Consider the following 12,543-nt stretch of genomic DNA (forward strand, 5'->3'; position numbering starts at 1 on the left):
AAATGCTGAAAATGTAAAACAATCTGAGCAGGTATATTCTGCAATATTCCTCCCTGTTGAGAGAAACCAGACTCAACACGGACCTCCATCCTCCTTGGGTGGCCTAGAGGATCATTTAAGCCAATTAGAATAAGATTAAATAAACTAGACATAAATATTTGACTTCATTTTCTGTCCCTTATACTGTTTCATGACTCTGCGGATGGTCAGACCGTACAGGCCAGAACATCTTGCAAGTAGTTTCTGGGCTGAGATATTGGATCAGGTCTGTCAGACGTGCCGCGTGTCTATTAAAGATTTCCCACCCCTTTTGTTCCTAGAAGTAAAGCTCACTTGGCTGTGATGTGATGATGAATTCATGGAACTTCCACCAGCGACTGCAGGCAATTACAGCAGCTTTATTATTCTTAGTAAAAGCACTTTTTTTCATTTTTTCCATTTAATCTATGTCAAGCTTAACTTTGGCTATACCATGAATAGATTTCCACTGTTAGAATCACATATAAACCGATCAGCCATAACATTAAAACCACCTCCTTGTTTCTACACTCACTGTCCATTTTATCAGCTCCACTTACAATTCTACAATTACTGACTGTAGTCCATCTGTTTCTCTACATGCTTTGTTAGCCCCCTTTCTGTTCTTCAATGGTCAGGACCCCCACAGGACCACCACAGAACAGGTATTATTTAGCTGGTGGATCATTCTCAGCACTGCAGTGACACTGACATGATGGTGGTGTGTTAGTGTGTGTTGTGCTGGTATGAGTGGATCAGACACAGCAGCGCTGCTGGAGCTTTTAAACATCGTGTCCACTCACTGTCCACTCTATTAGACACTCTTACCTAGTTGGTCCACCTTGTAGATGTAAAGTCAGAGACGATCGCTCATCTATTGCTGCTGTTTGAGTTGGTCATCTTCTAGACTTTCATCAGTGGTCACAGGATGCTGCCCACGGGTCGCTGTTGGCCTCACACTGTGGGAGAAAACCGGAGCTCCCGGAGAAAACCGCAAACACAGGGAAAACATGCAAACTCAGACTGCTCCACCTGGGAATCAAACCCAGGACCTTATTGCTGTGAGGTGCCAGTGCTACCCACCGAGCCACTGCGTCACCCATATTGATGTGGTTTGACGAGTTTGGTGTAAAGGAACTGCAGTAGCCTGCACAAAGTTTTAATCCCAACCCCACTGAAGACCTTTGGGATAAACTGGACAGTCACGAGCCAGGCCATCTCTTCCAACATCAATGCCTGACCTCACAAATGGTCTCATTGCTAAATGTGCACAAATCCCTACATACACATTTCTAAATAATGTGGAGCGCTTATACAGTAGAGGCTCTCTTAGTTGCAAAGGGGATCAACTTCATATTATTGCTTATGATTTTACAGGTGTCCACATACTTTAAGCTTAGTTTAGCTTGCATTAGTTTAGTTTATCTGCTGCAGCATGGTCAGTGTATGCTTTGTGTATTCTTTCTGAAGTGATCATGAATGTACCCTAACCTCCAAATTTCACAAAAACCCAGAGTAGGGCAGTGTGACACCACGATGTCTGTGTACCTTAATGCTCAGCTCCAAATACCACACCACAACACAGAGTACTACAACAATGTACCCCTTTATAATCAATTCACGGAAACACTGACGTTTCACTGTTTCACAATGCACACGGTAAATATTTGTTCATAAAAGTTATACGCAGACTATAAAAATGCACATAAAATGAACCGGATAACAAGACCAGCTTTCATTACTTACAAACATGTCTGCCAAGTCACACCAATGTTTCCTTATTTAAAATACCACATTTTTACAGACATATGAGAGAACAGTCTACCTTTTTATTATTCCAGTATTCTGATCCAGGGAGCTCAGGTGGTGCGGTGGTGTTTTATGCTAGCCCACCACATCTGAGACCTGGGTTTGAATCTCAGCAGTGTACAAAGACATGATTGGCTATGACCAAGGGTAAGGGGGTTCTTCAGTTTGTGATAGATCGCTCTTCCTTAGACTTTTATCATTTTAATAATATACAGGGTGTCCCTAAAGTCTGGACACACAGGAAATATCACTAACTAAAACTAACTATATGTTTACTAAAATACACACACATACATATTACATCACTAATAGTTTAAACACATTGAATATGTTATTGATTAATGTTGTTGTTGAAAAATGTATTAAAATTTATTGAAAATATGCACTTTGCCTGTGTGTCTAGAATTTAGTTTTCCTAATTAATTCATTTGAGGTTTAAGTTGTAATTTTTCTTCTTGTCTGTGCTTTTCTTTCAGCAGTGAAGACCAGGTCTCAGTTTAAAATGAACCACCTTTGGCAGACAGTCTTCCCCCTAACACTCCTCCTGTATCTACCAGGAACTGTGAGGTCTCAAGTAAATCCAAGTAAGTTCACAAGAATTCTCCATTACAGTCAAACATCCTTCTGTCTACTACAGTATATTCATAACATATTGAAAAACATGACTGCAACAGGATGATAACCTTCATCCAGTCCATCTTGTAGCAGGAAGCGCAGATTGGGCCATCGTGGTAACAAGCGGACTACAAATCCCAGGACCTGTAGTGCTAATGAATGCTAATGCTTCACACCTGGGTCCGGGGAGGATGGGTTATTTAATGTAATTGGTGGCACCATGGCAATGTGCATAAAGTAGGGGTTTAAATATTTGACAAATGCATCAATAAGCATGTAACTACGTTATTGAACTTAATAAATAAACAGCTACTCTTTAACAAGACAACTAACAAATGCCTTTATAGCCAGATAAAATAATTCCCTTCCATTCAGTGATTAGCCATAAACAATTTATTTGGAATGTTTTTAACTTTAATTTAATTTACTTTAATTTATTTAATGTCCTGGGTTCGATCCCCAGGCCGGGCAGTCCGGGTCCTTTCTGTGCGGAGTTTGCATGTTCTCACCGTGTCTGTGTGGGTTTCCTCCGGGAGCTCCGGTTTACTCCCACAGTCCAAAAACATGCAGTCAGGTTAAATTGGAGACACTCAATTGCCCTATAGGTGAATGGGTGTTTGTATGTGTGTGTGTGCGCCCCGTCCAAGGTGTTACTGTGTGCCTTGCGCCCATTGAAAAGCTGGGATAGGCTCCAGCAGTCTGGGAAAAAGAGGACGTATCGTAACCCTAATTTAAGCTGGTAAAGGTAGATGGCAAATGCATATTATTCCTTTGTTAAGAAAATCCAACCATTCAGTTGCTGGAGGTTTGTTACATATGTGCACCGACTAGGCATAACATTATGACCACTGAGAGGTGAAGTGAATAACACTGATTATCTCTTCATCACGGCACCTGTTAGTGGATGGGATATATTAGGCAGCAAGTGAACATTTTATCCTCAAAGTTGATGTTAGAAGCAGGAAAAATGGGTGAGCGTGAGGATTTGAGTGAGCTTGACGAGGGCCAAATTGTGATGGCTAGACGACTGGGTCAGAGCATCTCCAAAACTGCAGCTCTTGTGGGGTGTTCCCGGTCTGCAGTGGTCAGTATCTATCAAAAGTGGACCATGGAAGGAACAGTGGTATGGGCTGCCAAGGCTCATTGATGCACGTAGGGAGCGAAGGCTGGCCCGTGTGGTCCGATCCAACAGACGAGCTACTGTAGCTCAAACTGCTGAAGAAGTTAATGCTGGTTCTGATAGAAAGGTGTCAGAATACACAGTGCATTGTAGTTTCAGGGCTGTTTTGGCAGCAAAAGGGGGACCTAGTCGGTGTATATATATATTTTGGCGACAGCCCGTGTGAGCATGTCATTTTCCACTTTTTTGTTAAGCAAGGTCAATAGAGAAGCATAGGGACTATGCTGATTGCTGATTGAGTTTTTAAACACCTCACTGTCACTGCTGGACTGAGAATAGTCCACCAACCAAAAATATCCAGCCAACAGCGCCCCATGGGCAGCATCCTGTGAACACTGATGAAGGTCTAGAAGATGACCAACTCAAACAGCAGCAATAGATGAGCAATCATCTCTGACTTTACATCTACAAGGTGGACTAACTAGGTAGGAGTGTCTAATAGAGTGGACAGTGAGTGGACACGGTATTTAAAAACTCCAGCAGCGCTGCTGTGTCTGATCCACTCATACCAGCACAACACACACTAACACACCACCACCATGCCAGTGTCACTGCCTACACCACCTAAATAATACCTGCTCTGTGGTGGTCCTGTGGGGGTCCTGACCATTGAAGAACAGCATTAAAGGGGGATAACAAAGCATGTAGAGAAACAGATGGACTACAGTCAGTAATTGTAAGACTACAGAGTGCTTCTATATGGTAAGTGGAGCTGATAAAATGGACAGTGAGTGGAAGTCACATAATGCTATGCAGTATTTCAGTTTTTTATTTTAAAGTCACATTTGTTATATTTCTCTAGTCTGGAGTAGTTTTGGACGTGGTAGTGCATTTCAGTGTTCATGCAGCTGGAATGCATAAAGCTTTTTACATCTGAGCGTCATGCTGCTTTATTGCATGCGCAAGAAGTTAAATGTGTATTTACTGATTAACAAGTTGGTATAATTGTTACCGCATTTAACAAGCACTCAGTTAGTCATGGTTCAACTTGAACAAGAATGCATGGTCGACAGTCAAGAATTTAAGAATGTTGAGTTGAAGGATGTTTGTTTTGTTTGTTTATTAGGATTTTAATGTCATGTTTCACACTTTGGTTACATTCATGACAGGAACGGTGGTTACTCATTACACAAGGTTCATCAGTTCACAAGGTTATATCAAACTCAGTCATGGACAATTTTGTGTCTCCAATTCACCTCACTTGCACGTCTTTGGACTGTGGGAGGAAACCGGAGCACCCGGAGTAAACCCACTCAGACACGGGGAGAACATGCAAACTCCACACAGAAAGGACCCGGACCGCCCCACCTGGGGATCGAACCCAGGACCTTCTTGCTGTGAGGCGAAAGATGTATTACTGGCTCTTTATATTTGCTGGGCAGATGTAGCCTAGAGCTTAAGGTACAGGACTAGTAATCAAAAGGTCACTTGTTGAAGCCCCACCACTGCTAGGTTGCCACTGTTGGCCCTTGAGCAAGGTCCTTAACCCTCTATTGCTTAGACTGTCACAGTATTATAAGTTGCATTGGATAAAACCGTCTGCTAAATGCCGAAAATGTAAATGCTTACAGTAAGTAGCAGCATGCTGTTATCAGTCAAAATCTTTTTTAAATGAATTTTATATAAGAATCAATAGTTACAAAGCCAGACGGATTATCCAACATTTGCTTATGTATTTAACCAGCAATCTGGGTTTTGTAGCATTAAAACAAAAGAACAATAGAGGAAAATATTCCAGCTCTCTGTGGTTTTTTGGCGCTTTGTCATTTTCAGTTTGTGTCTGCACTTTAATTGTATTGCAAAACCAGAATTTGGATCAAACTTCACCTCTCTTTGTAGCTGCCAGCATACAGAGGACACGGCCTGCCAGATACAGCCATTTTACTCAGTTCTGCAAAACCTTTTATATGCTGTAAATTCTTTAAGCCTGTAAGAACCATTAAAATATTCAGTGTCACACAATAAAATGTGACAGTGAATAAACAGTAATTAAATGCAATATATTATGTATTGTTTTATATCATAAGTGTATAATATCTGTAGCTCTGTGCCTAATAGATATGGAGACGCCTTTATCCAAAGCGACTTACATTACAGGTACAGTGTACAATCTGAGCAATTGAGGGTTAAGGGCCTTGCTCAAGGGTCCAACAGCAGCAACCTGGCAGAGGTGGGGCTTGAACCAGCGACCTTCTGATTACTAATCCAGTACCTTAACCACTAGGCTACGGCTTGCCCCGAATGTCCAGAATGTCATCTGTTCCGAAATGTCATCTAAACTTCTGGCTCTCACTGTGGTTTGCTGGAGAAACGGCACCGGTCTTTTTTTAGTTTAGCCGAGTGTGTCTGGTTTATCAATTTATTTTGGTAAATTGAGTAATTAAGGAGGGCAGTTACCTGTTTAAAATCAAGTCCAGTGGTACCTCGTAACTCTTTGTCCCTTAAACTCAACTCGACGCACTCCATGGAGAAATTTGTACCCTTAAACTCGACGTCTCCTTTAAACTTCTTCAGCTTTCTTTCTATTTATTTTCTGATTTATTTCAAAGTAACAATGAACGGCCGCTTTGTTCAGCGCTCGGTTTGAGCAGTGCGGTAGAACATCATCAAAGTGCACATATGAGACGAATCTGCATTTGTGTGGAATAACCGTCGAATCCAGTCTGAAAGCTCCACATGTATCTGTGTTTATCTAGATGTTCATCACTGTTTCACTTCAAGCTTGTGTTAGAACTGGGGGTTCTGAGAAATTGTGAGAATCAGCTTTTCCGAAAGAGTCTAAAATGCTTATCATTTAAAATGCTTGATGTGACTTAAGGTATTAAAAGAATGACGCGCCCAGGTGGCGCAGCGGGATATTCCACTAGCACACCAGCACCGAGTTTCTGAACTTCTCGGTTCAAAACTCGGTGTTGCCACCGGTCGGCTGGGTGTAATTGGCAGTACCTGCAGCAGTTACTAATTGGCTACCGTATCTGCAGGGTGGGGGCCGGACTATGTGTGGGGTGGGTCTTCATGCGCTGTGTAAGGACTCTAATTGGCAGAATGCAGGGGTGAGAAGAGGAGGGCTGTACTGTACACGTGTTGGATGAGGCGTGTACAGCGACGTGCTCTCCTTGGATGCAATCTGATATCTCTCAGCAGCGGAAGACAAAATTGAGTGTGCTAAATCGGGAGAAAAATGGGGAGAAGATGCATAAAAAATGACATAGGAACAATAGGCACGGTGGCTCAGTGGGTAGCACTGTCGCCTCAGAGCAAGAAGGTCCTGGTCCGATCCCCAGGCGGGGTGGTCCGGGTCCTTGTTTGCATGTTCTCCCCGTGTCTGCGTGGGTTTTCTCCGGGAGCTCGGGTTTACTCACACAGTCCAAAAACATAAAGTCAGGTTAATTGGAGGCACTGAATCGCCCTATAGGTAAATGGTGTCTGCCCTGCGATGGACTGGCGCCCCGTCCAGGGTGTTACTGTGTGCCTTGCGCCCATTGAAAAGCTGGGATAGGCTCCAGCACCCACCTGCGACCGCAACTGAATAAGCAGTTAAGACAGTGAGTGAGTGAGGAACAATAGGACATAGGAACAAACAACAGCACAGTCAGCGCAAAAGCGTGAATTACGTACTGAACTCGCTAAAGAATCTCCACGAGTAACAAGCATAAGGAAACAATAAAAACATAAGGGTACAGTGCAGGTTTTATTGTATTTTTATATTGATAGTTTAGCTGTGTATGGTTATTTGGTTTATCAAGCTTCAGAATATCATGGGTCAGTAGGTCAAATCCATGTTTGGCTTGTGTAAATGTACCTACATGACCTAGGAGCTGTGAGAGGTTATGAACTCGCTTTGAGTTCATTACTGAATGTAGGACAAGAGCAAGTCAGAGTGTTTAGAGTGGATTTAGCAATCAGGCCGGAGTCTGTGGCTGCTGCATACCAGACATTTTGACAACAGGAAAGAACATTGAATCGGGTTCCCTTTCATTTTTCCAGGGACTTTGTGAGTTTCTGCACAAGTTTTTTTGCACAGCACTCAGCACAGAAGTTTTGGAACATCAGTTTTATTCAAATTAATGCAGATTCTTGTCATAACATCTTTTGAAATTGAGGCATAAAACAAATAATTGTAGTTTAAGAAAAAAATCATGAAGTTGTCTTGTAAAATGAAATTTCATCAAAGTAGCCATGTTTTTCTCATATAACAGATGAACCTATAATCGAGACATTTCTTCTACAATATAATAAAACTCTGCTGCAGAGATTCCCACATACAGTATATACGAGGGTTCTTAAAAAGTTTCTGCACTTTTTTTTTATTATTATCTATTTTTCCCCTCTTTTCTCCCCCAATTTTTCTCCCCAGTCTAGTCGTGTCCAATTACCCTAAATGCGTCCTCTATACTGGTTCGACCCTTCACCACTGACTGAGGACGCCTCTCAACTGACTTGCGCCCCTCTCCGGTACGCAATCAGTACAGACTGCATTTTTCACCTGCACGAGTCGAGTTCATACACTAATGGACGCTGTGTACGGAGGGTCACACCCCCATCAGCATTATTCCTCAGCCCTGTGCAGGTGCCATCAGTCAGCCAGTAGGGGCCGCAGTTGTACCAGTTATGAGCTATGATCCGACTTTCTTACCCTCTAACCCTGGACAACAGTCAATCGTTGTTCATGCTGCATCGTTGTTCGCACAGTTTATTCCAAACCAGCTTGGTTTAGCTCTGAAGACTGTGCTGGCTATTGTAGGAGTTAAAGCCTGCCATCTTTTTCATGTTTGAGTTCACTATCTTAGTGTAGTTGGTAGACCATGGACTAACTACACGCAGACCCGAGGTTATTGTCTAATCCTTTTTGTCAGGATTACAGTCACTCTGTACAAGTTACCAGTTTTGGATTCAGCAAAAAAAAAAAACCCAGACCATCAGGCCACCAGACCAACAGTCTCATTTTACGTATCCATCCATTTGCACTAAGAAATGAAGATTTCAATTATTCAATTAATTGGTCTGTAAGACCTTTCAATCATCTGTAATCTATTTACACTGTCGTACGGCTCACGTAAGCCTGTCTTAGCATCATGTTGTTATTATCTCTGGACTTTTAAAACCTGCAGCTCGAAGACTTCTCCTCACAGTTGAAACTCAAACTTGTTTACTTCGAACAGCGTTAATTTGTGCTTGACTCTGTTGTCCTGTCAGCCACCTATAACACAAGCTGTTGGGTCTCAGAAACAGTTTTTCTGATAGTGTTGTGGCATCAGGTCTAACAGACCTCTTCTTATGCCTTATGATAATGGGGGAAATTGTATTCACCAAAATCTTGACTTCCTCTAAAGAAAAAGTCTACACATTTAAGGTCTGACCTTATATAAGGTCTTTCTCATTTCTCAATTCTCTTTGTCCCTTCATTACAATATCAATCTGCTTTATTCTGAAGTTAGATATTGCCGAAGTAAACATTTTATCTGTGTGCAAGTGTGTATTCTGTCTGTGTTTAACATCTCTCTGTGTGCAAATGTGTGTATTCTTGTGTTTGTGTGCGTGTGTGTGTGTGTGTGTGTGTGTGTGTGTGTGTGCAAGACGTTGGAGCCAGCAGTTAAATGGCAAACATGGTGAAACAAACGTACCATTCACAAGGCCAGAGCATGAAAAAAGCTGGCCTGTTCCCGGGGAGAAAAGGGGACACTTGGAGCAATGAGATACTACACAAATCCTCCAACACTCACCCCCACCCTCACACACATAGAAAGGGAGTGGGAGGGAGTTCGACCGTGTCTTATATACATTTGTTCAACAGAACCGCTGTACTTTTCCACCTTCCCGCAGTATCTGTGGTACGTTTCGCTTCAGGAATTGTTTTTTGATTTGTATTATAAACTACATTTTAATTTTATCCAGTTTTATCAGACTAGTTTAGTTTAGGTTTGCAACAGAATAAATACATACAGTATGTGATTATTAATTTGTTTACATACAAATTGTGTCAGATAGCCAAGAAACTCTGTGTTAATGTGGCATCTCCTGCCTTATAATTCTACTGAATTAGCAAATTTTTGTACTGGTTCAGCGCAGCGATAAAATTTACTAGGGTTCACATTTCAGCTTTGCTATCAGCCAGCTGGGTGTCTACACAGTCATGATTTGCTATCTTTGGAGGGGAGGGGGAGAATAGTCTAGCCTTTGGGAGGTGCACTCTCAGTGCTGTTTTTTTAGTACATGTGAATATTCTGTACATGTACCATATAGATATAGCACACTTTGGCAAACAAAATGGTTTCGATTTGTTATTTTTCTCATCTATTGGTCTGGTGTGAAACTGTGTATATGTATATCTATGCATGCACATGTGTACCTTAGTACCCATGTAAATATACATACATGCCTTTAAATGCCCATTTGTACTGTTAGGATTATGAGGGTTCAGTTGTATTTAGATCCATGAGGTGGATGGTAAGAGTGAGTTTTCTTTAATGATTATAGGGTTTTATTTGTCACAAAGACCTCAAATCTGTAATTAGACACTAATGACATCAAACTATTTACAAGATGTTACTGGAACTCGATGATTCATAGAATGGAACCAGTACAACATTTCACTGCTTTGCTTTTTGAGTTTGTGTCTTGTAATCAATTGTATTTTACAAATTAATTTGGTGATTAACAATGACTACTTAGTTATTACAAATAAACCTTTAATTATTCCCCCTTATACCCAGTGTGCTTTTCTTTATTGTGGCCAGAGTTTCTGGGTGGCGCCAGACCCAGTTGATGAATTTTTGTTCATGGTCCATGCTCTTATGTGCTTTAGATCACGTCTATAGAATTACCCGGTTCTATCTGCAGTTTCTGTTTTTATCTAGATAGAACCTTATTATTTTAAGGACACGTTGGAAAAAAGCTTTCACTTCAAGAATGTGCTTAAAGCTGAACAGTACATGTATTGCTAGCCAGAGTAAATGCCTCTCTGTCTATGCGTCTGTGATTATTTTACCAAGTGCAGGATGTATGTGATTTCTTCTCGCTCTGTGTGGTACACTTATATCAACATGCAGCAGACTAACACTGCCATGTTCACCATCACAAAGCACTAAGTGAACATACGGTATTCGCTAATATTCATGGTCCTGTGTTTGCCAGAGAGGTGTGGTGAGTCGATGATAGTCTGGTCCCATCTGGCAGAGATTTTTTGTTGGGTACTCTGCTTGTTTTGGACCGTATCAGCTTATCATGGGCCTCTGAGGTTTCCCCCATTTTGAGTTTTAAGCAAACATTTGGAAAAGAGCCGGTGGAAAAAAAATAAGGACAAAAAGGCCTTCTTTGCTCTCCTTGTTGTTGCTGGCAGGAACACAAGGCCTGCCGTTGAGATGAAGAGGTGGACATGTGGACTGGAAGGGGCCTTGTGCACTTCCGAGTAAACTTCTAACCTTCAGCCACAAAATACATCATACACAAAAACATACGCACGCGAGGACATCTGAACATAGCGACATTTTAACTGGCATCGCGTTGCATGCTGGTTATATTATCTCACAGGTTTGTTCACTGTTATAACATAATGATGTAGAGTAATGTTTATGCTAAAAAACTAGCTTATCAAAAGAGTCCTTATATACACTGTATGGCCAAAAGTATGTGGACACATCACCCTGAGCTTGTTAGACAGCCTATTACAAACCCAACATTATATATATATATACAGTGTATCACAAAAGTGAGTACACCCCTCACATTTCTGCAGATATTTAAGTATATCTTTTCATGGGACAACACTGACAAAATGACACTTTGACACAATGAAAAGTAGTCTGTGTGCAGCTTATATAACAGTGTAAATTTATTCTTCCCTCAAAATAACTCAATATACAGCCATTAATGTCTAAACCACCGGCAACAAAAGTGAGTACACCCCTAAGAGACTACACCCCTAAATGTCCAAATTGAGCACTGCTTGTCATTTTCCCTCCAAAATGTAATGTGATTTGTTAGTGTTACTAGGTCTCAGGTGTGCATCGGGAGCAGGTGTGTTCAATTTAGTAGTACAGCTCTCACACTCTCTCATACTGGTCACTGAAAGTACCAACATGGCACCTCATGGCAAAGAACTCTCTGAGGATCTTAAAAGATGAATTGTTGCGCTACATGAAGATGGCCAAGGCTACAAGAAGATTGCCAACACCCTGAAACTGAGCTGCAGCACAGTGGCCAAGATCATCCAGCGTTTTAAAAGAGCAGGGTCCACTCAGAACAGACCTCGCGTTGGTCGTCCAAAGAAGCTGAGTGCACATGCTCAGCGTCACATCCAACTGCTGTCTTTGAAAGATAGGCGCAGGAGTGCTGTCAGCATTGCTGCAGAGATTGAAAAGGTGGGGGGTCAGCCTGTCAGTGCTCAGACCATACGCCGCACACTACATCAAATTGGTCTGCATGGCTGTCACCCCAGAAGGAAGCCTCTTCTGAAGTCTCTACACAAGAAAGCCCGCAAACAGTTTGCTGAAGACATGTCAACAAAGGACATGGATTACTGGAACCATGTCCTATGGTCTGATGAGACCAAGATTAATTTGTTTGGTTCAGATGGTCTCAAGCATGTGTGGCGGCAATCAGGTGAGGAGTACAAAGATAAGTGTGTCATGCCTACAGTCAAGCATGGTGGTGGGAATGCCATGGTCTGGGGCTGCATGAGTGCAGCAGGTGTTGGGGAGTTACATTTCATTGAGGGACACATGAACTCCAATATGTACTGTGAAATACTGAAGCAGAGCATGATCCCCTCCCTCCAGAAACTGGGTCGCAGGGCAGTGTTCCAGCATGATAATGACCCCAAACACACCTCTAAGACGACCACTGCTTTATTGAAGAGGCTGAGGGTAAAGGTGATGGACTGGCCAAGCATGTCTCCAGACCTAAACCCAATAGAACATCTT

At 42.0% G+C, this 12,543-nt stretch overlaps 1 protein-coding gene across 1 annotated transcript in view; it reads left to right on the plus strand.

Moving 5' to 3' along the window:
- ddr2a (discoidin domain receptor tyrosine kinase 2a) overlaps positions 1-12,543 on the plus strand; it is a 60,609-nt gene that overhangs the window by 19,708 nt on the left and 28,358 nt on the right. Inside the window, exon 2 of the mRNA XM_062997078.1 lies at positions 2,304-2,411. Within this exon, the coding sequence (XP_062853148.1) occupies positions 2,330-2,411 (82 nt within the window). The 5' untranslated portion in view covers positions 2,304-2,329. The remainder of the gene's footprint in view (positions 1-2,303; positions 2,412-12,543) is intronic.

The sequence above is a fragment of the Trichomycterus rosablanca genome, chromosome 6, assembly GCF_030014385.1.
Source record: "Trichomycterus rosablanca isolate fTriRos1 chromosome 6, fTriRos1.hap1, whole genome shotgun sequence".
Taxonomy (NCBI): domain Eukaryota; kingdom Metazoa; phylum Chordata; class Actinopteri; order Siluriformes; family Trichomycteridae; genus Trichomycterus; species Trichomycterus rosablanca.